General features: G+C 36.6%; 1 protein-coding gene across 1 annotated transcript in view; it reads left to right on the forward strand.

Annotated features, from left to right (window-relative positions):
* The first annotated feature begins 20,423 nt into the window (after nucleotides 1-20,423).
* The window catches only part of LOC108966632 (mucin-2-like), a 2,162-nt gene continuing 1,585 nt past the window's right edge, over nucleotides 20,424-21,000 (forward strand). Inside the window, exons 1-2 of the mRNA XM_018929634.1 lie at nucleotides 20,424-20,505; nucleotides 20,571-20,986. Coding sequence (XP_018785179.1) covers nucleotides 20,496-20,505; nucleotides 20,571-20,986 — 426 coding nt within the window. The 5' untranslated portion in view covers nucleotides 20,424-20,495. The remainder of the gene's footprint in view (nucleotides 20,506-20,570; nucleotides 20,987-21,000) is intronic.

Consider the following 21,000-nt stretch of genomic DNA (forward strand, 5'->3'; position numbering starts at 1 on the left):
ATGATCAAAACTTGACATTTAATTTTTTTGGTTTGGAAAACGATAGCTCGCTTTTAAAAATCAGTCACTACAAATCTGGCGGAAATTTAGAAAGATCATTTATATTTTTTGTACATTAATTTGAACAAAAGTAACAGTAATTATTTGAACTAAAGTCATGGACATCTTAGAGGTGTAAGTAATCATTTCGCCTGCCTGCTTTTGTACGAGATTGCTTGGAGCGTCTTTTTCAGTGATAAGCTTCTCAACAAACTGGATCATTCAACGAGCATTGGGCCGACGCCAACACATGGCATCTACGCAATTATGGTGCCGATGCAAAAAGAGATGCACATTGCACGTTCCTCTTTGAAGGTGCTGCGGAGACAGAAAATGTTGGAGTTTCTGCTGGAAGAAATGAGCGAAATGGAAGAGTTTCTACAGCCGCAAGGAAAGGGTTTGTGGCAGACGATGGCTTGCCGTAATCCATGCGATCTTCTGCTATAAACAAATTGCTTGTGACTTAGTGGAGAACGCGCGTAGATTACATCTAAGTTTTAAAGAAAAAAATTACAAATAAATGAAAATTCATGTCAGAAGTTGCGTACGAATATTTTCGAACGAAAAGTTCTTAAAGCTCTTTAATAATATCAATGCTAGCTGCTATGAGACGCGGTTCGAGTTTTATAGGAGACCACGAACAATCGCACTGGTACTGCTAGACATGCTTGTCCGTTGCGATGTGAAGCACCCAATAATATAGCTGGCAAATGCATTGCTGCGAAGGTCCCTATCATACTCGGGAAGCTACCCACATTAAGGGTGAAAGAATGGGACATTCCAAAATCCGCTCGCATTTCGATTGTGTGCCTGATAGCTTGGATCGCTGTGCCGCGGAGCTTACTCCCAATGGCATATTCTCCATACACATACCAGAGAGGTGTATGTGGGTAGCACAGAGTCGCTGGAGAAGAGGTGCAGTGAGCGATTTCACGGATAAATTGAAGCTCACGGGAAACATTAGTAGGGTATCTTCTGTTCGGAGCTTTCAATCGACTCTTGTGTCAGAGGACCAGATCATTGTGGTGTCTTCCAAGTGAGCTTAAAGCAAGTCAAGTTGTACAAGACTTATGTAACTAGCTGTGGCATAAAGCGACTTCTATATTAAATTTTGTTAAGGTTGCAGGCGATAAGATGAGATGGATACATCTGGAAACTTTTTCTCTCACTGTCCAGCTGTCGCCATACTATAGTTGAAGCATCTTGGTTGCCATACTTTCTACGAAACTGGCGAAATGGCTGGAGTAGATATTAGCCGGCTCAATAAATTTGTGACTGGCTCTGGGCTCATCGGATATATACCACCGTCATTTTTGGAAAAAAAAAAATATTTTAAACTCTGCCATTGTGACGCCATTTCCGGTGTCCCCTCGTAAAAAGTATGGGCCCGCCTTAGCGGATAACTTCCTACGGGATCATCTAAGGTCAAAAGATACGTGTTTTAGTAAGAACTTTCACTTAGAACTTGCAAAAAGTCAATTTTTGAATCCGGTACACCCATGTAACCCCTTAAAATATTTTATATGGATGTGGGGCTTCAATCAGATCAATAGAGTTCAACTTTTGATGCCTCAAGCTTCATTCTTCATCTCTGACTTGTCCTCTTTAAAAGATCATATCTGATTGAGCTGTCCGCAAACTAAATCCTAAATCTTAACATATGTTCAGGCGCGTAATGTACGTGACTGTTTTTGGAAGGCCTTCGAAGTTTCTCATATACATGTCCAACCAATGAAAATAGTTTTCTTGTACTTGTGACAAAAGGTGGATAACCCAGAAGACCTTGACCTTGATCTGATTGGAAAAAAAAAATTGTAATAAGAAAACGGATGATTATAGGCATTAGTAGAAGATGCTAATTAAAGTGTAAAAGCAACAGAGAATTTGTTTTTCTTGTATAAATTAGTTCTTCTTATATAGCACGAGTATACAAATATAGATTTTAAGCCTGAATCGGTTGCTGCTAAGTCATATTGGATTGTATGCGCCTTGCAACTGACTGTCATATTTTATCTTTTTTCCGGTTCATTACTCGTGTGTTGCATGCCACAACATATGTACACCTGCGTGTAAGTACATACTTATTTTCTTCCTCTGCATCTTGTAATTCTCATTATTGCTATTCGCCTACACTGCTGCTACGTAACAGGCTCTAAGCGGATTGCCACTATCTCCTTCGATACATTCATCTGCAGCTTGTCTAAGACGATTGATTGTGTTGCGCTCCACCTTGGCAAGTAGTCGAACATTTTAATTTGATTTAAATGCAACCAAATCTGCTTGCATGGTATTTGCAGAAACCCACACAGGCACACACACACACCCTGAAACACAAACTTACATGCATCCAGTGCTGTGTTTGCGCTGTTTTATTTATTTGTATGTATTTGAGCACAAATGCAAGCGTGTGGGTGTGTGTTGAAATTGTTTGCATTCGTGTAATTTTGCTTGTTGGTATGTGCGTGCGCATGTGTGTGTTTGATTGGAAATTGTCGACACAAAACTTACAACTTTGAGCGGATTGGGTACACAGCAGTGCACAACAACTTTGTAAACATGTTAATGTGCTTGGTAATACAAATGCAAGTACATTACTTAGTTTTTGCACGCATACATATATATATATATGTATATTTCACTACTTGTGTGTGTGTGTGTGTAAGCCGTGCTCCATGAGCTTAAGCAATTTGCGGTAAGCGCAAACTGAGGTACGGCAGTGTTATGTATAGGATGGAAGATTGCTGTCTCAGTTGTAGAAAGTCTTTAGGAATTCTGTTAACGGTACTAATTCATAAATTAATTGGAATATATTAATTAGTACACTTGATTAGAATATAAAATATTTCCGAAAGAAACTACAAACTAGCTTACTCATTGCAGCCAAGTTATTGCATACGAAATAAATCAGCTTTTGGAAAGCAATATATGTATGTAATGGAGCGCTCTCTCCAAAATAATTATAAAGAAAGTGAGAAAGCTAGTGAACTATTAAAAGTTTCAGTTAAGTGCACCTGAAACCTTTACCTGGTTTAGTCACCAAAAAGGCAAATACCTTTCGATTCCTTAAATTTTGAGGGGTTACATGGGTTTCCTCGAGCAAATAAGGGTTTTTTTCATTATTTTGTTCATAAAAAAAATTAAATATTTTATAAAAACTTGTTATCATTCGACAGATAGAAATTTTACAAAGATTTTTGTGAAAATTTCAAAGGAAAACTACGTCGTCATTACGTCGTCATTTCTGGCAGTTCATCGAAAAAATTGTGCCTCCGCGTTGACAGCAGAACTTCTTACGTGATTATCAAAAGAAATAAGAAAAAAAGTACTTGTTTTAATTAACACCCACTACGTATAGGTATCGGACGTAGGAAAATCAGAAAAAGTGAAAAATGGTTGTGTTCATACTTTTTCTTACAAAAAATATGGAAATTTTTGGTGAACATTTCTCGACAACGTTTTCGATTGTTGTAACTGAACAAGAAGATTAAAGCTCATACTCGGATCAACGTGAGAGTTTAGGACAATGCCTAGAGATGTTACAGAATAAATAAGACAATTTTTTTTTTGAAGCTGTAAAACCCTTGTAACTTCTTAATAGAAAGGAGGTACAAGACATAATATACGAAATTTTTACTATTTCGGTTACAAAATCGGTTATACTTCCGGTTAGATCCTTTTTGTGACTGAGATTTTGTAATCTCTAACTCAAAGGTCTGTGTAAAATGTCACTCAGATCGTTTTGTTAGTTCGCGAGAAATCTTGCCAACCGACTTTCCAAACATAGTTTCGAGAAAAACGCGATTAAAGTTTTAAGTGACTATAGAGTTGATCTCGAACTGGCAAAGCTGTAGCACCTAAGCTTTTACACGAGTCCCTTTGAGAATATAGGCCATAGTCTGGAGATATTACAGAATAATAAAATCTTTTGTTTTGAAGCCTTGAAACCCATGTAACCACTTAACGAAAAAAATTATAACAAGACAAGAAATCTGTACTATTTCGGTTACAAAACTAAACTTCTGGTTTGTTCGTCAAAGTAACTTTTTTTTTTAATATACGTAGGGGTTTTTTAGGCTGTTATGTTCGGTTAGGTCGTTACTGTGACTTGTTTCAAATATACGAAGAGGTTTTAGGTTATAAAAAATAGGATGTGATGTGGGCAGAGTTATCTTTTTGAGGTGCTTTCAAAGGCCGCCATCTCAGAAAGGAGTTCTATGCAAACAGCTAAGGACAAGGCGGTATAGAGGGGTAATTTACTTGAAAACTAAAAAAAAAGTTATTTATGCTAAAAAATACACACGTTTAATTCTTTTTTTTTATCACATGAGGGTGACTTAAATTGAAAGCGCAGCCAAAAAAGGCTCGAACTTCCGCTATAACTATTTTTATGAGAATAAATTGAGATGTTGAAGAAACTAATAATGAGCAATATATTTAATTAATAAATCATCTTAATTTTTTCCAAGGCAATTTCGAATACTTATGCAACAAAAACATTGATTTGAATTAAATTGGTTATGAAGCTATAAAAATATAATCGGAGGGCTTTAAAAAAATGAATATATGTATAAGTATACACATACAAAATTTTCTTGCATCATTTGTTGGTAAAATCATAATTTCCGTACGTCACTCAGCTTCGAATTTAAATGCACACATTTTTAATATTTACATAAATACCATTTTTCCACATTTGTTGTTGTGTGACATTTTACATTATTTGCCAATGCCTGCAGCAATGTGTTTGTGGATTAATGACGTTTGAAAAATGTAATGGAAAACATGTGGCATATTTGCAACAAATATTTGATTGACTGGCTGCATGCAACATATGCGTGAGTGTGCGCGATTTTCGCGCTCACACAAGCCCACACAATTATGAATTTTCATTCAGTGTGGTTATTGACGTGCTTTCCGTTACAAATGTCAAGCGCTCACATAAACACACATCCATACGTTTGTATGTGTGCAAAAAAAGCATTTATTTCGCCTGCAACATGTTGCTATGAGCGCGGTGGTTAGCAAGTTGCGCTTACTTTGCACATTTTGCGCTCGTATTTACTTTTGGTTGTTATTGTTTTTGTTTGTTTGAAAGTAAAGTAAATTGTGATTTAAATGAATTTATTCAAACTTTTATATTGAACATGGACTGTTCGAAAAGTGACTGCAATATTTGCTGTGTCAGTTTTTCACGCTTTCAGCGTTGCGTATACGCCGCGGTGATCCCTTCGCCTTTTGCTTCTATTAGAATGATTGAACTATTAAATTTGAGTTACATTTAAGCATAATTTCCATCAATTGGTATCTATCAAGATGGTACGTATTAAAAAATCTATGAAAATTGTATGCAACCTTATTCAAAAAGCCGAATATCTCGAGAAATATGAATGACAGCGATTTGACCTCGAATCTTGTTTATAGTAAATAAAATTTCCTAGAAATTTGTCATGTACATTTTTTCAATTGCTCCTATCATTTACGAGATATATACAAAAAATGCGAAATTCTTCAAAAAATTGGGTTTAGAGCCTCGTACTACCTCGCTGATGTGAGTTACGATTTTGTTGCACTGGGCACTTTTGTAGAGTGAACAATTTTGAGAAATTTTGAGAAAGGAATTTAACGATAAAATTCACGATTGTAGTGTATTCTCTATGGGCAATTTTTATAGGCCTTGGTCCAGTTCTTAATGTTAATATTAAGGGTTAAATTTTTCAGGCAATTTTTTAGGTTATTTCCAAGGAAATTTCGTGACGGGACTCAAAAACATTAATAGTTCAAAACAATAAAAAAAAAACCAAAAAAAAAAACACCCTGATATACATATATATACAGAATGATATTAAAGGTATTATCACGGGCAGTGAGTCTTGGCATAGGCTTACTACATGGAAAAATACAATCAATCGGCTAAAAATCGTGCGAAAAGTCAGGTTAGGTTAGATGACTGATCAAAGATCGCAAGTGGACTACTATATGTAGTTCTTTGTGAAGCCATAGAAAAGAAGAACTTCTGTGTTCGAACTTATAAGTTAGTAAAACTGTTAGTAGCCCCTACAATTTAATTTCCAATCCCGTCAACTCAGCGGGACGTCTGAAGGTATGCGCTCCCAAGTGTTTAAATCTGGACCTCCCAAACGAGGGATAGTCAAGACTTCAGCTGTTGACGTCTGGTAAGACCCAACTTTACAACATGGACGCCTGCTGAAAGCCCCATAACTAGGAAAAGGATAGCCTTACTGAAGACAAAAAGATCACTAGATCTCTTGCGATTTATCTTGGACCAAAAACTTTTGCGACAGCACATGTACTGATGGTGGTCTGGCACTCACACCAGTCTTAGCATAAAGACACTCGACATTATTGATGGCTCCTCGACCAACCCTGTCCAACCGTTGAACGCTTTCGAGGTTTTGTGTGGTCTGTTCTAGAGCCTTTCACCACGTAAATACTACATAGAACGGAATGGCGTCGTGGAGCCAGAGGACCACTTTCGCTGATAGGCCCCTCGTTTTGCCAATGCTCCTCTGTAGCAGTATAAGGGAATCGATGCCATATTTTCTCTTGATGAGGATGATGATAGTTCAGTATTCGGAAATGGCAGACGGATGTCTCCCAATAGCGGCAGCGGTCCACAAGTTATAAGCAAGACGCTTTCGAATAAAATGCTTGTGGGGCTTACCTAATCACATTCCGTCGCACAGAAGACTGAGAATGATGTGTTAGAGGCTTTATTCAAACCCAATACCGTCCAGAGCAGGAGCAGTAACGACTGCTTACAGCCGGACGTTATTGACAGCTCTGCCAATAGCGAGGAAAGTGCCAACAGCGGATTCCTTAGCCCTAATGGTTTCCTCAAGCCATGATACGGCAGTAACTACTGTCTTGCCTTTACAGTAAGCATGTTGCGCTCCTGATAGATAGTTCCTCGGAATGCGTTTCCTTGTGTACCAGTCCATCAATCTCGCCAGAGTTTTTAGTAAAAAGGAGGAGAGGCTGATGCGCCTAAAGTCTTTGGCCGTAACGTGGAACCCCTTCCAGCCTTCAGGATCAACGTAACTCTGACTCGTCTACAGGCCTCCAGGGATGTAAGAATTGATTGACTTTAACAATTGGTTGGAGGATTAGAAAAAACGTTGGCACAAGTGTATTGGGGACAAGGGGGATTACTTTGAAGAGGACAACATAGATTTTGAAGAATTAGTTAAGATCTTTTAATTATAAGTAAAGTCTTACTACTTGTTAGCCACAGTTGTACTTATATCTTCGCCAATGCGTGGTGTTTCAAACTCGCGCTAGTGGGCGTTCATCAGCGCGTGTCGCAATGCCTAGCGCAAACATTCATGCCAATTGCCATTTATTATTGCTATAATTAATGCGCTAATTAAAATAATTGCTTACCAAAAATGTATGCCAAATACATATGCTAGCCTTCAGCCGTACAAAAACACATGCACATTACACACACACACACACATAAAAAGGCGTTGGGTATGAAGGCATACGCACGATTACATATATAACGGCGAATTATATTATTTTAGCATATATTAACAGTTTTTACTTTAATTACTACAATGCAAATTGCACATGTAATTATCTAAGTATCCACTAAGCACTTTGTTGTATTATGTTAATTAGTGTACAATTCTATTATGGTCAAGCCAATGCGGTTTGATTGTGTTGTTATTGGCGTTGTGTGTTTTTTCCTTGCCAACTGTAAATAATTGTGTTAAATTTAAAGCGCTAAGGTGTTTAATGTGTGGAAAACAAAAAACAAAAAAAAAAAAAATAAATAATAAATTATTGATTACAAATAAATAGTTAAATCTAATTAACAAATGACGATAATGAAAATATAATAAGATTTCAATAAAAAATGTCAAAAATTATTAAGAAATTTGTACATAAAATAACTAAACCGCTAATCGCTTGCATTTTCACGCGAACCCGTTTGATTTTTATTTGATGTTTGCACTTTTTTTTATTAAATTTTTGGTAGTCGAAAAAGTTTTTTCGTATTTTACAGTAGATGTCATTGCAGTTGTATACATATCTCCAGTGCTACCAACCACATTGTGCCATACCATATAGTGTTGAAAAGCTAAGATTTTAGGCTTCATTGGGAATTTTTAAATTTAGGGGAGTTGTTAAAAAGTTACGGCTTTAAAAATTTGTGAAAATACTTAAGATATTCGCAATATTTGGAAATTTTTGTATAAAAAGGGGAAGAATGACTTGAGCGCCATCAATGAAATTTGACATCACTAAGGAACTTAATTTTAAACATGGCTAGCTACAAAAAGAAGCTCGATGTTTGTATAGCACATGAGTTAAATTGATTAGTGAAACATTTAGTGGACCGATGTGCTATTCTTTGCTGAAACGAAATGAAAGCGAACCATTTCCGAAGCGAATGGTAACAGGAGACGAAAAGTGGATCAAATACGACAATAATGTGCGAAAAAGATCACGGTCCAATCGCGGTGAAGCTCAACAAATGGTCGCAAAGCCAGGGTTGACGCCTCGAAAGCTTATGCTAGCGTTTGGTGCGATAGGAAAGCAATCATCCACTATGAGCTCCTCCTGCGTGGTCGAACGATTGATTCTACTTTTTACTGGCAACAACTGATGAGATTGAAGCAAGCAATCGAAAACAAGGCCAATATTGATCAACGAAAAGGGTTACATCTTCCATCAGGGCAACGCTAGATCACACACATCTCTGATGACTCGGCAAAAACTGGGAGAGCTTGTCTGGAACGTTTTGATGCATTCACCATATAGCCCTGACCTTATACCTTGGGATTTGGTTAATTAAAGTTCATTATAAATAAAAAGAAATGGCTGAAGTTTGGTGTGAAATACGAAAATACTTTTTCGACTTCCCTACACTAATAATTTTTTGTATGTTGAAGGAACTAATTCCAACGACACAATGCAACAACAATGAAAATATGCATGAGTAAGTCAAGGCGAGGTAGGAACGCGTGCTTGCACGAGACAGTAGTGCATTTAAGCCAATGCAAAAACAAATTTTGATGAAGAATATCACAACATTGCAAAACGTAAAATCACGAGCAATTGTGCCACCTGTAACTGCCACACATATCCACAAATGTTTTTACGTGTGTGCGCTGCAACAACCTGTTCAAGCATGTGGCGCGTCCGCCAGGCAAAAGCGTACGCTGGTTGAGTGAATGGCGAGACAAAGGCAGACACTGGGTTGCAATATCAGCAAATATATGCGGACGCATATAGCTTGGCCTTGGCGGTGTACTATTTTGTAAGCATTAGCATTGAGTTGTGTGTGTGTGAGAAAATTCATATGCAGTACACGCACATACACACAAATATAAGCGCAAAAAACACTTGCTTGTGTTGTAAGCACTCTGTGCGGTTTATTAAGTTTTCTATTTTTTCATATTGCCGTTGTTGTCACTCTTTACTGCGGCATGACAACCTTTTATCCCACTGCTACGCACATTAATATTGTCTTAAGTTGTGTTTGTGCTTTTAAGTTGTGATGGGTAGCAATATAAGGAATTCAGCAACCACTAATGCGCCGCTATCGCTCTTAAACTACGCGCCTGAACTGCAATGGCAGCCGCAAAAAGTAACCATAACAACAAAGATAATAAAAAATTTATAATATGTGTTTTTATTATAGGGTTGTTGCCGGTTGTTGAAAGGGGTGCAATTTTTCCTTGCAAATATCAGGTAAATGTAATCAAGCGCTGCGGTTGTCTGGCTGCTGGAAGTCATGGCCAGGCGAAAGGCAGCATGCTGGCAATGCAAGGGCTATATTTCTATATATATTTTTTTATATATGAAGTAAATAGCGAAAAATTAAATATGACAAAGCGATATTTGTCTCAATCTATGCCTGCATTTAGTGTAGATTTTCTTCGCTTGCATCTTAAGTGCTCAGCTCAGAAGTATATAGTGGAGTGTTTGTATACAAAAATATGTCTATTGTTTTTATTTCACATATTATACAAAGGAAAGTATGTCATGCATGAAGGACAGCCATCTGTGTACAGCGGGCTTTTCGGTATGTTCGTTTTAATGTGGCCGTTGCATATATTTTTTTCATCTACCGAGGGATTCTGGTTTTACACAGTTTTTAGGTTTTAAAATGATAAATGATTGAACTCTGTAATGTAAGAAAACCGTAGCTTTATGACTGAAGTCGATGTACTTGTATGCTGTTGACCAACTCACAATACTCCACGGAAGACAACTGTAACATAGATCTGAAATGTTTGCTGTCATTTAACGTAATATTAGCTACATGCTGTTCAGGTTTCTAGGATGGAACCTTCAATCTATTTTGCCTTTTCTGGATTGAGCGAAGTCATCTACTACTGTGGCAGCTTAAAAAAATGATTACTCTTTCATAAAACGAAATTTTTTTCCCAGCGAGCATTCTTTTTAGACCTGAGAACAAGCAATACGGTGGATATGGAAGCAATTCGACACCTAATTGATGCATTTTTTTCCATCCTTTCACTGGCTTGTGACGCGATACATGGAAAGTTTTCTGAGCGCCATCCATCTAGGAGTTACCAGTAATAATTCTTTTACATCTGACTTAAGCAGCTCGCGACTTCCGGTATTAGACCAAGTATATTCTAGGTAGCCAAAACATCCCTTTGGAGGAGAGCTAAAATGAAAAGACGAAACATCCCTCAACAGGGTTGTGTGCTAGGGTTGGAACACGCCACGTAAAAACAAACACCCCCAATGGAAAGAACAGTCTCGGATGAGAGATCCGTCTTTTGATGACAACCACTGCAAACGTACTAAAGATTACGATTTAAGAACACGCATCTGGAATGTCAGGTCCTTTAATTGGAAGGAGCGAAGTTCTTTAACATATCACTGATTTGCGCCCACGCCCGGATGGAAAAAAAGGACGATGCGACCCAAAATGTCTTCTATGACCGCTTGGAGCGCATCAACCATATGGTCGGACGAAAGCATGCCCTATGATAGGAATTTAAGTGTGTTCTGCCCAATCCACTGAAAGGGAGACTCCACAATCTGCGCCAAGTTCCGTGGGATAAGCGTCTTCAACGTCAAATATATGTAAGGTTCTATCGTGCGTATTGTGTTAAAGATCACCGTCAACAAGTGGACCATACCATAGTGGTTTCAGGCCTAGAAAATCGAAAACTGACTTTCACCATGCGACAAATCTAGGAAAAAACTTATGAAAAGAGGATCACACACTTCATCTCTTCGTCGATTTCAAAACTTTGGACAGCACAAATCGGCGCTGCCTTTATGCCGCTATGGCTGAATGTTTGAATCCGGTTTCCCAGAAAAACTAATACGGCTGTGTAAGCCAACGTTGAGCATTTTTGAAGAAACTCTTCGAGCCGTTAAATACCACACGAGGTTTCAGACYCTCTATCGTGCGACTTCTTCAATATACCAGGTGATTCAATAAGTTTTGTCGTTTGATATGAAAAACACAATTTTATGATTTGACCCTCATGTGGTTTATTGCTAATATTTTTTCTCAAAACACCTAAAAGGAATCAACTTCTAGCTCTCTCTTTTTCTCACACTATCTCTTTTCAATATCTTAAACCATTAAGCAAGCGATTTCGTGTATTTCCAAAAAATGATTTTATTTGCATTCAACAAAGTTAAACAAAATTTCGCATAAATTTTCGAAAACTACTTAAAATCAATAAGGCAATAAGAAGGAACTTTCGAAGTGCACATGCATGCACTTAAGCAAACGAATGCCAAATATGCTTTTGAGCACACACACACACACACACACAAAATTCAAAAGTGAATAAAGTAGTCAAATGTGGGCGCACACTTGAGCATTAACATTCCAATTTTGTGTATTTTAAGTTTGTGCAACTCTTATAAAATATCCGTTTTACACTTTTGTATTTGACAGGTATTTGACCAGCGAACTTAGCAACTTGTGAAAATAAAGCGAAGTTCGCTTGAAAGTGAAGTTGATTGCATAAGAGTGCCAGTAACAGTAAAGTGCTGCAAAAGTGATGCGTTTTCGTTGTTGTTGGCGGAAAATGCATGCTTGAGTGTCAGGAAATTACACAAATATGTTTATAGGAAAGCTTAAATACGCTTCAAGTAATGCTGTTACTAGGGTGGTTCATAGTAAAAGTTGCCAACGAAAAACAATTAAATTTAATAAGGTAAATAAGAAATATATTTCAACACGCGTATTGCAAAAAAGAATATTAAAAAAATTGAGTTTATGAATTTGAGTGTTCATTCCTATTAAGTATGCGTGCTTGTGCGTTGAGGTAGGTACTCCAACTACTGTGCATTGCGGCGGCATGCGTGTTAAAAACTTTGTTGCAAAGTATTTACCTTCTGTGCCTTACGCTACATGCCGCTCCGAGTACTTCATTTAGTTTGCTTGCACTTTCGCCAACTTTTCACGCAAGCGCGCATATATTTTGGCCGCATTTTCAACAACTAACTTTGCCGTTGCAAATGTGCACGAATATATTTGTATTATAAATGTATTAAGGGCCGCGTGCAGGAAGTCTGAACTTGTTTACATAAATTGCAAATATTTTGAGAAGTCTTCAAGTAAGCGTATATCGAGAGGATGTACATGCCTCTTATATAAATATATGTTATTCAAATACTATACGTGTGTTATTATACGCATGAGTATTCTGTGACAAAGTTAAGTTCACTGGATGAACAATTCAACAATTTGCACATAATTTGTCTTCCCATTCATTCAGGAACATTTGTGCTACGGAAAAGCAGACGAGTTGGCTAAGTCAGGAGCCTCTCTAGATGAATCCGAAACCGAGTTATTGCTATGACCTCTGAGTACGAAAAAATAGTTATGTGGACACACTTTGAACAAATAGCGCAGAGCAGATGGAAATCAATAACTAACAGCGAGATTACGAGGCAGATATGGCAGAAGTATAATGAAACTAGATCTAAGGAATTATTACTTAGGTCCAGAATAACATTATTAGTACTATACTATAAATAACTTCTCTCCTTTTGGAGAACATGCAGTAAAAACGGGTCGGCCCTATAATAACATTTGCCTCAGCTGTGCGCTAGAAGGGAATAAGAAAACCGTTTTCCAGCCGCCCAGCTGTAACGCAAACTAGACACTGAAGTCTTCTCACTCATCAGGCACTGAACCTTGAAAGGCTGTTTACAAAAGGTTAGCTGATATAAGAATTTCATTGAGAGCACAAAATCGTTTGAGCGCAAAGATGAAGCGAAATAGCAAGATTGTAGAGGTCCTACGATAGTGCATCAAAATATGCGTCATTTTGCGCTAATTAAAGCCGAAGTGGCAGCACGCATACCCAGCTATTTAGTACAATGGGTTCCGGAGGAACGTTAAAATTTATTTTCAGATTCATGTTTTCACTTTAAGGCTTGGAGAGGTTTACTAAACGTTTTCGCATACTATATAGTATATGTTATTTAGCATAAGGAGTGAAATACTTCCCGATATTGGCATTTATGGTATTAATTTAGCCGGAAGTGTAGAATAAAAATTATTATATATGATTATTATATATTACATATGAGAGCGGCCAATTTATTTTTCAGCTATATCACACATTAACGGCTAAAGCTATATAAAGTTAACTGGAATCTCAATAATCCCTGAGTTCTAGAGGAATGAATGGAATGTTTTCATTACATTTCTGTACCAAGGAACGTGAAAAAAGAAATATTGTTAGCAAATATTTCTTGAGACACTATATCACAAATTAACCGATAATAACCGGTCTAGCGTTAACCAGAAGCACGGTGATGCCTAATTTTGGTATATGGAGTCTAATCTTCCTATTTTTATACTCTCGCAACAAAGTTGCTAAAGAGAGTAATATAGTTTTGTTCACGTAACGGTTGTTTGTAAGTCCTAAAACTAAAAGGGTCAGATATAGGGTTATATATACCATAGTGATCAGGGTGACGAGTAGAGTTGAAATCCGGATGTCTGTCGGTCCGTCCGTCCGTCCGTGCAAGCTGTAACTTGAGTAAAAATTGAGATATAATGATGAAACTTGGTACACGTATTTCTTGGCTCCATACGAAGGTTAAGTTCGAAGATGGGCAAAATCGGCCCACTGCCACGCCCACAAAATGGCGGAAACCGAAAACCTATAAAGTGTCATAACTAAGCCAGAAATGTTAGAAGGAAGCTGCAACCGGGCTTATTTTTTAATTGATAATGGGCGTGGCGTCGCCCACTTATGGACCAAAAACCATATCTCAGGAAGTACTCGACCGATTTCAATGAAATTCGGTATATAATATTTTCTTAACACCCTGATGACATGTACCAAATATGTGAAATCGGTTCACAACCACGCCTTCTTCCAATATAACGCTATTTTGAATTCCATCTGATGCCTCTCTATATAATATATACACTAGGAACCAATGATGATAGCGGAATAAAACTTTACACAAATACGGTATTTGATGCGAGAGTATAAAATGTTCGGTGACACCTGAACTTAGCCCTTCCTTATTTGGTTTTGATATAAAATTCAATTTTATGAGATGTGATATCCCCACGTAATTGTGAATACATACTACACCTCCATTATTGTCGGATAAATATATAAAAGGATCAACTGGAAGTAATGCAAATCAATATATGGATTTTAATTAAAGAAAGGTTGCGATTACGCCTCAGAACACATTATCTTATTATTGGTGTCGCAGGTGAAATACAAAAAATAAAAAAATAAAAAAATAAAAAATTGAGGAAAATTGTTCGTTAAGCTGCAGAATGAACTTTAATAAGCGTAAAATCCTCCGCCATGCTGAAGCATTACCGCCTTAATCTAACCCATTCTAACTTAACCTAACTTAATTATTAAAATCAACTCTTTCGTACATCTTTGTTAAATAATGTCATTTGTGCGTATTGTGAATGCTTTAATTGAAATTTATTGTTTACTTAATGATGCAGCCACATGTGTCTAAATACGACAGCGGCACTTTCTTTGCGTGTTAATCAAAAATCCCTTAATTCGAGTGTCGTGCGCATCTACAGATCAGTGTTTACATTGAGCAAATCATTTAACAATTTGCAATTATTAACTGCATCCTGAGTACGCATGAATACTTAATCCCTTTCGTAGCAGCAGCAGCACAGCACAGCGTGCTTAACTTGGCTTAATGAAATCCGATTTGTATGTAGATATGTAGATATTTATAATTTGCATAATTTTACGGCATTCCGCAGCAGCGGTGCCACATGTATACAAGTGAATTTACTTAACTCACATTTGCATTTTTATTGTGCCTACTTGAGGATATTTGCTCTGCACTCATGGCACCACGCATACATGTATATGCGTGTATGTGTGCGCCTGTAATTCTTAATTGCATAATTCATATCGAAATATTGCAGAAATCAATTACAAAACAATCTTCGGCATACATTTTTCTGGCTGTGTATGTATGTGTGTACGCAACCCAGTAGGAAATCATGGGTTTATGTATGGCTGAACAAATAAGTTAGCAACTTTCTTAAGTACACGAAAGATTTTTATATACGAGTGTATATATATATTTCTCAAAATCTAGTGGAAAATCGTATGAATCTCTGAAATTTCACATACCGTAACTAAAAATATTTTTTGGTGAAGTTCCTACAGCGCTGCTTCACTAAGCAGACCTTCAACATTTTAATATACGTTTACATGCTCTGTGAAAACAATAAATTTTAATTGAATTGTGCACAATTTGACATTGTTTTGTTTGGCTTACATGTAGACAGATAGTTATGTGACGCATTTGCCTTTTGCGATATGGAAAACAATCAATTAAATAACAAAGATTTTGTAATGTAAATTAAGTTAAAACAAAAGTGTATTTACTCTTATTTTCTTTTATTTACATACATACATATAAACATATTTATAAAAATTTCATCAATTTAGTATATTTTTGAGTCGAGGAAGCAGTTATGGATTTCTTCGAGTTTCTTTGAATTTAATTTGTTTATTAAACTTTTTACTTAGAGCGTATAGATATTTAGCTCAATTAACGGTTTTTTGTAAAATTATTAAAATATTATATGAAAACAATACGAACTGATCACGCCACAGTTAGCGCCTAAAACTATGCTAAAGCCAAACATAACAATGCACTATCGGATATTACATTATTCTTTTAGGTAATGATCCATGACCAATTTCGTGACGATAACTTGCATTATAAAAAAGTTTTCCATATAAGCACTTAATTTTGATGGTTCAGTTTGTCTGGCAGCTATATGCTATAGTAACTCGATCTGAACAATTTCTTCGAGGATTTAAGTATTGCTATAGGCAATAAGCCACGCTGAATTTCGTGAAGATATCTAGTCAAATGAAAAGTTTTCCACACAAGCAAAATGCAAAACAAAAAAAAAAAAAAAAAAACATTCAAAACTATATATTAGGTATATATTGCACTTGTATACTTGTAGGCATATTAATAAAAATATTACATATAACCTCAGTCTACACAATCGTTTAAAGCTAAAGCTACCAAAAACTGCCTATTTTTTCTCCTCATCTGCAAATAAAATTGTCAGCAAATTCCAAATAATAACGGTACTTTTGACGTGTTACCAAAAATAGCTTGCTTTTGCCTCCAACACCATAAGCCACACCCTATGACTGTGACTACTCTTTGCATTTTGCTTTCCACCTCAGCTTCTCATCTTATTTCAATGCCAGGCAAGCAGGCAGATCACTTGCAAATTAACTTGTTACATAATATGATATTTTGCTTCATCATGAAATATTCCAACCGTTACAAAGTATGCCCTGACTATGTGATGAAAACAGAAAAAATGAAATGCTGTGCAAGAGGCAGACGACAACGTGGCTGAGAACTTACTTTCGATGGCAGCAGGTTGCTTGCGAAAGTACATACATTTATTTGCAGCGGCGCAAGTTTTTCTTGCGGAAAATTTGCTTAAAATCTGGAAACAATAGAGCCGATTCTGAGTGTGTGAATATCGTATTTTCATATTTATTTTATTTGCTTCATATAGTAGGCGGTAAATTTCTGGTAAAAATATCACCATTACACATGCATAGTTGAGTCCACTATGTTACATGCTTACAAAAAATATTGTATTCTCTTATCTTTCATTTACATGGTACATATGTAGCTATTGAATTCCACATGCTCTCCTTCAGGGCGAAATATGAGACAAGTTTTGGAATAACAAATTTTACAGTTAAATTTGGAAATAATATGGCAATATATTTTGTTGAGTATGCATAAATAGAAAATGTGATTCAGTATTGAATATCTATATGTGTATATATGGATATATTATTTTAATAAAAGAAAGCTTACTCATAAAGAAAACATCTTTGCAATCGAGTTCGCTTGTATAGTAACTCTACTTGACTAAATTGAATAATTGTTTATGAGCATAAATGATTGGTTTCGATTATTGAACTTTTTCATTTATATTTTCTAACTTTTTAAAAACTTTCGGGTAGTAAACTGGTAAGTACTCAGTAAATATTGCTACTCTCGGGTAATAAGTAACCGTTTAATATTGCTACTCTCTGCTGTGTGCAAAGAAAATGCGTAACTAGAAGGTGATGAGTTTGCATGTGATGTGACAGCTTCATTCGGTATGACAGACTTGATGTCAGTTGACAATGTACACAGTGACGTCAAGCATAACTTGCGCACGCACTGGTGTCGTAACGCTGACACTTGCTTCATACTGCCGTTAGCGTGGGCGCTGCATATGACTGATATTAACAACCGAAGAACATGTTACAGGCAAAGAACCTTTTTACATCCGTTCAGTTGGGTATGCTAACTTCAACGATGGATATTTTGTATACGGTGGTAAAAGCTTCCTGATCTCCTATATTTAGATAGAAGAACGAAATGAGTTTTATAATCATGCCTAATGTATTTTACTCTCACTGTCAAAGTGTTATCATGAACTTTAACTCCAATCTATTGTGTTCGAAAGTATTACTGTTTGTAGTGATATTTAATGGATTTTTCAATAGGTATGTTACAAAAGTAGACCGATAGGGACAGCAAAGGACGCCCTATGTTTTCCTGCTCTTTTGACATTTCTCTTCAGTAAGGTTTGCCATTTCACCATCGAAAGATATACGAGCCAATAACGAGTCGAGATTATTAAAATGTATTACCAAAATTCGGAGTCCTTTTTATGCTCATCCCAATCGTCCTCTCAGATCAAAAATTAGGCATCTGGTGGAAAAATCGAATCCGAAGGCACAATATAAAAGGTGCCAGTGAGATAAGAAAGTGCCCGTAGCGTGGAGAATATTGCTGCCGCTAGCGCATTAATTGAGTAAGACTCAAGTCTCTCACACGTCGTTCTGAAGCGTTGAGCATCTCTGTAACATCGTTGTGGCGATATTTGCGAAAAGATCTTGGTCTACACGCTTAAAAGTTGAAATCCACGCAAGAACTGAAGCCGCTTAACCATCAGAATCGTCGTGTGTTCGTGAATTGGGTTGATGAGCTTCGTACAAATATCGAACGTGAAATTGCAGTAGTATCAGATTTATGCTTGAAAAAATATTTATTTATTTTATTTATTTATAAATGTGAAAAAAATAATACAATTATTTTATTTACACGAAAAAAATGGGCACTGGCTGCCAGGACCTTCGACTTTGAAAAAATATAATAACATAACAATATGTCCTGTAATCAATATATCCAGCATAAGTACTATCGTTTTGACTGACCGTGATTAAGTAGTGAGGTTATGATCCTCACACTGCAGTCGTGTTGTTCACAAAATTTTGTAAAAATATAAAAGCCAAGCGGAAATAGTTGAAAATTCTTTGGAGATTATTTTTATGCATTTGTCGTTGTAACTAATATTGTATATTGCATGCAATAGATATGCTAGTAGGCAGAGGCAAATCAAATATGCAAAATTGCACGAAACCATGCAACATATGAACACCTACGAGTTGTTAGCGCAAAGAAAAAATCCTCTTTTATTATAAATAAACACGCCTACATATTTATGCACGCAAATATGCGGGTACAATAGTTGTAGCTAGCTGCAATTGTCGAATTCGTTATTTCAGCGGAAACAGGCGTCGGTATGTGTATCGGATTTCTGAATTATACAAAGCTTGGCTGCAGTGAGTTTACAGCTGCAGCTTAATTTTGGAAATAAATTTTTAAGATTTTTGGCATACTAAAGTACAATGAAAAGCTCTGATGTGGCACTAAACTCCATAGGGGGTTAGCTAAAAAATAATAATTATGCTTTTAAGCAAGTAAACTAATAAAAAGAAAATAATTCTTGGTGCAAGCAAAGACCGAGCTGGCGTATGTGAAAGCATAATGCCTAAATTCAGTAAATGCTCTGAAATAACAATAAAATCGGCTAACTATTTTTAGTCCCACATATTGTCACCTAAAATGCAAAACCACTTATCATCAAAAGAAAAACAAAGAAATTGAGTTTTTTATTAGATGTGATACACTACGTCATGTTACATATGTATATGTGGCATGAAATTTTCAGTTTCCGCTCTCGATATAACCAACATATAACCATATTATAACCAAAACTCAAGTTTTGTTTCAATATGAGTGGTTTCTATTATTTTTATTTTTTTCGCCTATAAACTTAAAAAAAGTAAAGTTACGATATTTTGCATTTTAGGTGACGATAAGCTGTCGTGCAGAAAAACAAAAAATTCCTAGGCATTATGTACTTGTAGTACTTCTGTATATTTTGGCTAGCCCTTTCCGATGGAATTGGTTTGCAGATAATTCTTATGTATTTTGGAATAATATGCGCCGAAACATACATTGTTTTAAAGTGTGCATTAGTGATGAACATATAATATATGAAAACCAAAGTGTGAGCGTAGACAAGGCTACCAAGAACGGGTTGACGCACTGCGAATTTCTGCTGCTTGCAAAACAAAACACGCAGAGAGTCTAATGCGCGTGTACAATATCGCCCCGGTGCTGACTTTCGCCAGCAGAAACTGTCGATCTGGTGGGCAGTAAACTACTGAAACTGACACAGCAACGCTTTAAGCGCAAAGTGATATCAATATCTATCGAGAAATATAAATATATTAAAATGTCAGAACAACCAAACCTATGTTTAACTCAGGGAAAGATAACAATTTTGTAACCAAATGCCGTGAGAGCAGTTCTTATCAGTTATTTAGTAATTAGTTGCGGTGTATGGAATGCGTCGGTAAGTACAAACTGCTTGTAGTGCATATGTAACTTGTAGACACGGAACAGGAAATCTCAAGTGCTTTTCCGGTATATTTTTACGAAATGAATAGTAATTAGTGGCTGTGTAGCTGATTGGTGTGGCATATAAAAATAGCTGCCTACTTTGCGTATCGTCAGTATCCGAAATAAGGTTCGTTCATCACAACCGATTCGGCAAATAGAGTAGTGCAAAGATGAGACCACGTAAGTTTTCTTCGAATTGCGCTTTAACCTTTACTATAGCCGTAAATGTCTGTTTGATTTTTCAGTTTACTTTCTACTGCTAGTATTTGCTGTGGGTCCACAAACCCTTACGGCATGTGCTGATCGTAGAAGACCGGATTGTTCATCGCATAGTTCTGGGGAACTTCTGCCGGACGAACATAGCTGCTATCGTTACTACATCTGCAGACGTGGCAGAGCTATAGCGCGTAGATGTCGCAGGGGATTGCAATTTGATTTTGAGACTAAAGCTTGTACATTCCCTGAACTTGCTAAGTGTTATGTAAATCGGGAAACACATCATAATGATGATGGAGAAAAAGAGTACCCCTTTTATTTTCCGGAACCATTTGAAGAACCATCATGTATAACAACACCACCGCCGTGCGTTACAACACCACCGTGTGATACAACACCACCGTGTGATACAACACCAACACCATGTGTAACAACACCAACACCATGCATAACAACACC

The sequence above is a fragment of the Bactrocera latifrons genome, unplaced genomic scaffold (genome assembly GCF_001853355.1).
Source record: "Bactrocera latifrons isolate USDA-ARS-PBARC rearing strain unplaced genomic scaffold, ASM185335v1 scaffold_168, whole genome shotgun sequence".
Taxonomy (NCBI): domain Eukaryota; kingdom Metazoa; phylum Arthropoda; class Insecta; order Diptera; family Tephritidae; genus Bactrocera; species Bactrocera latifrons.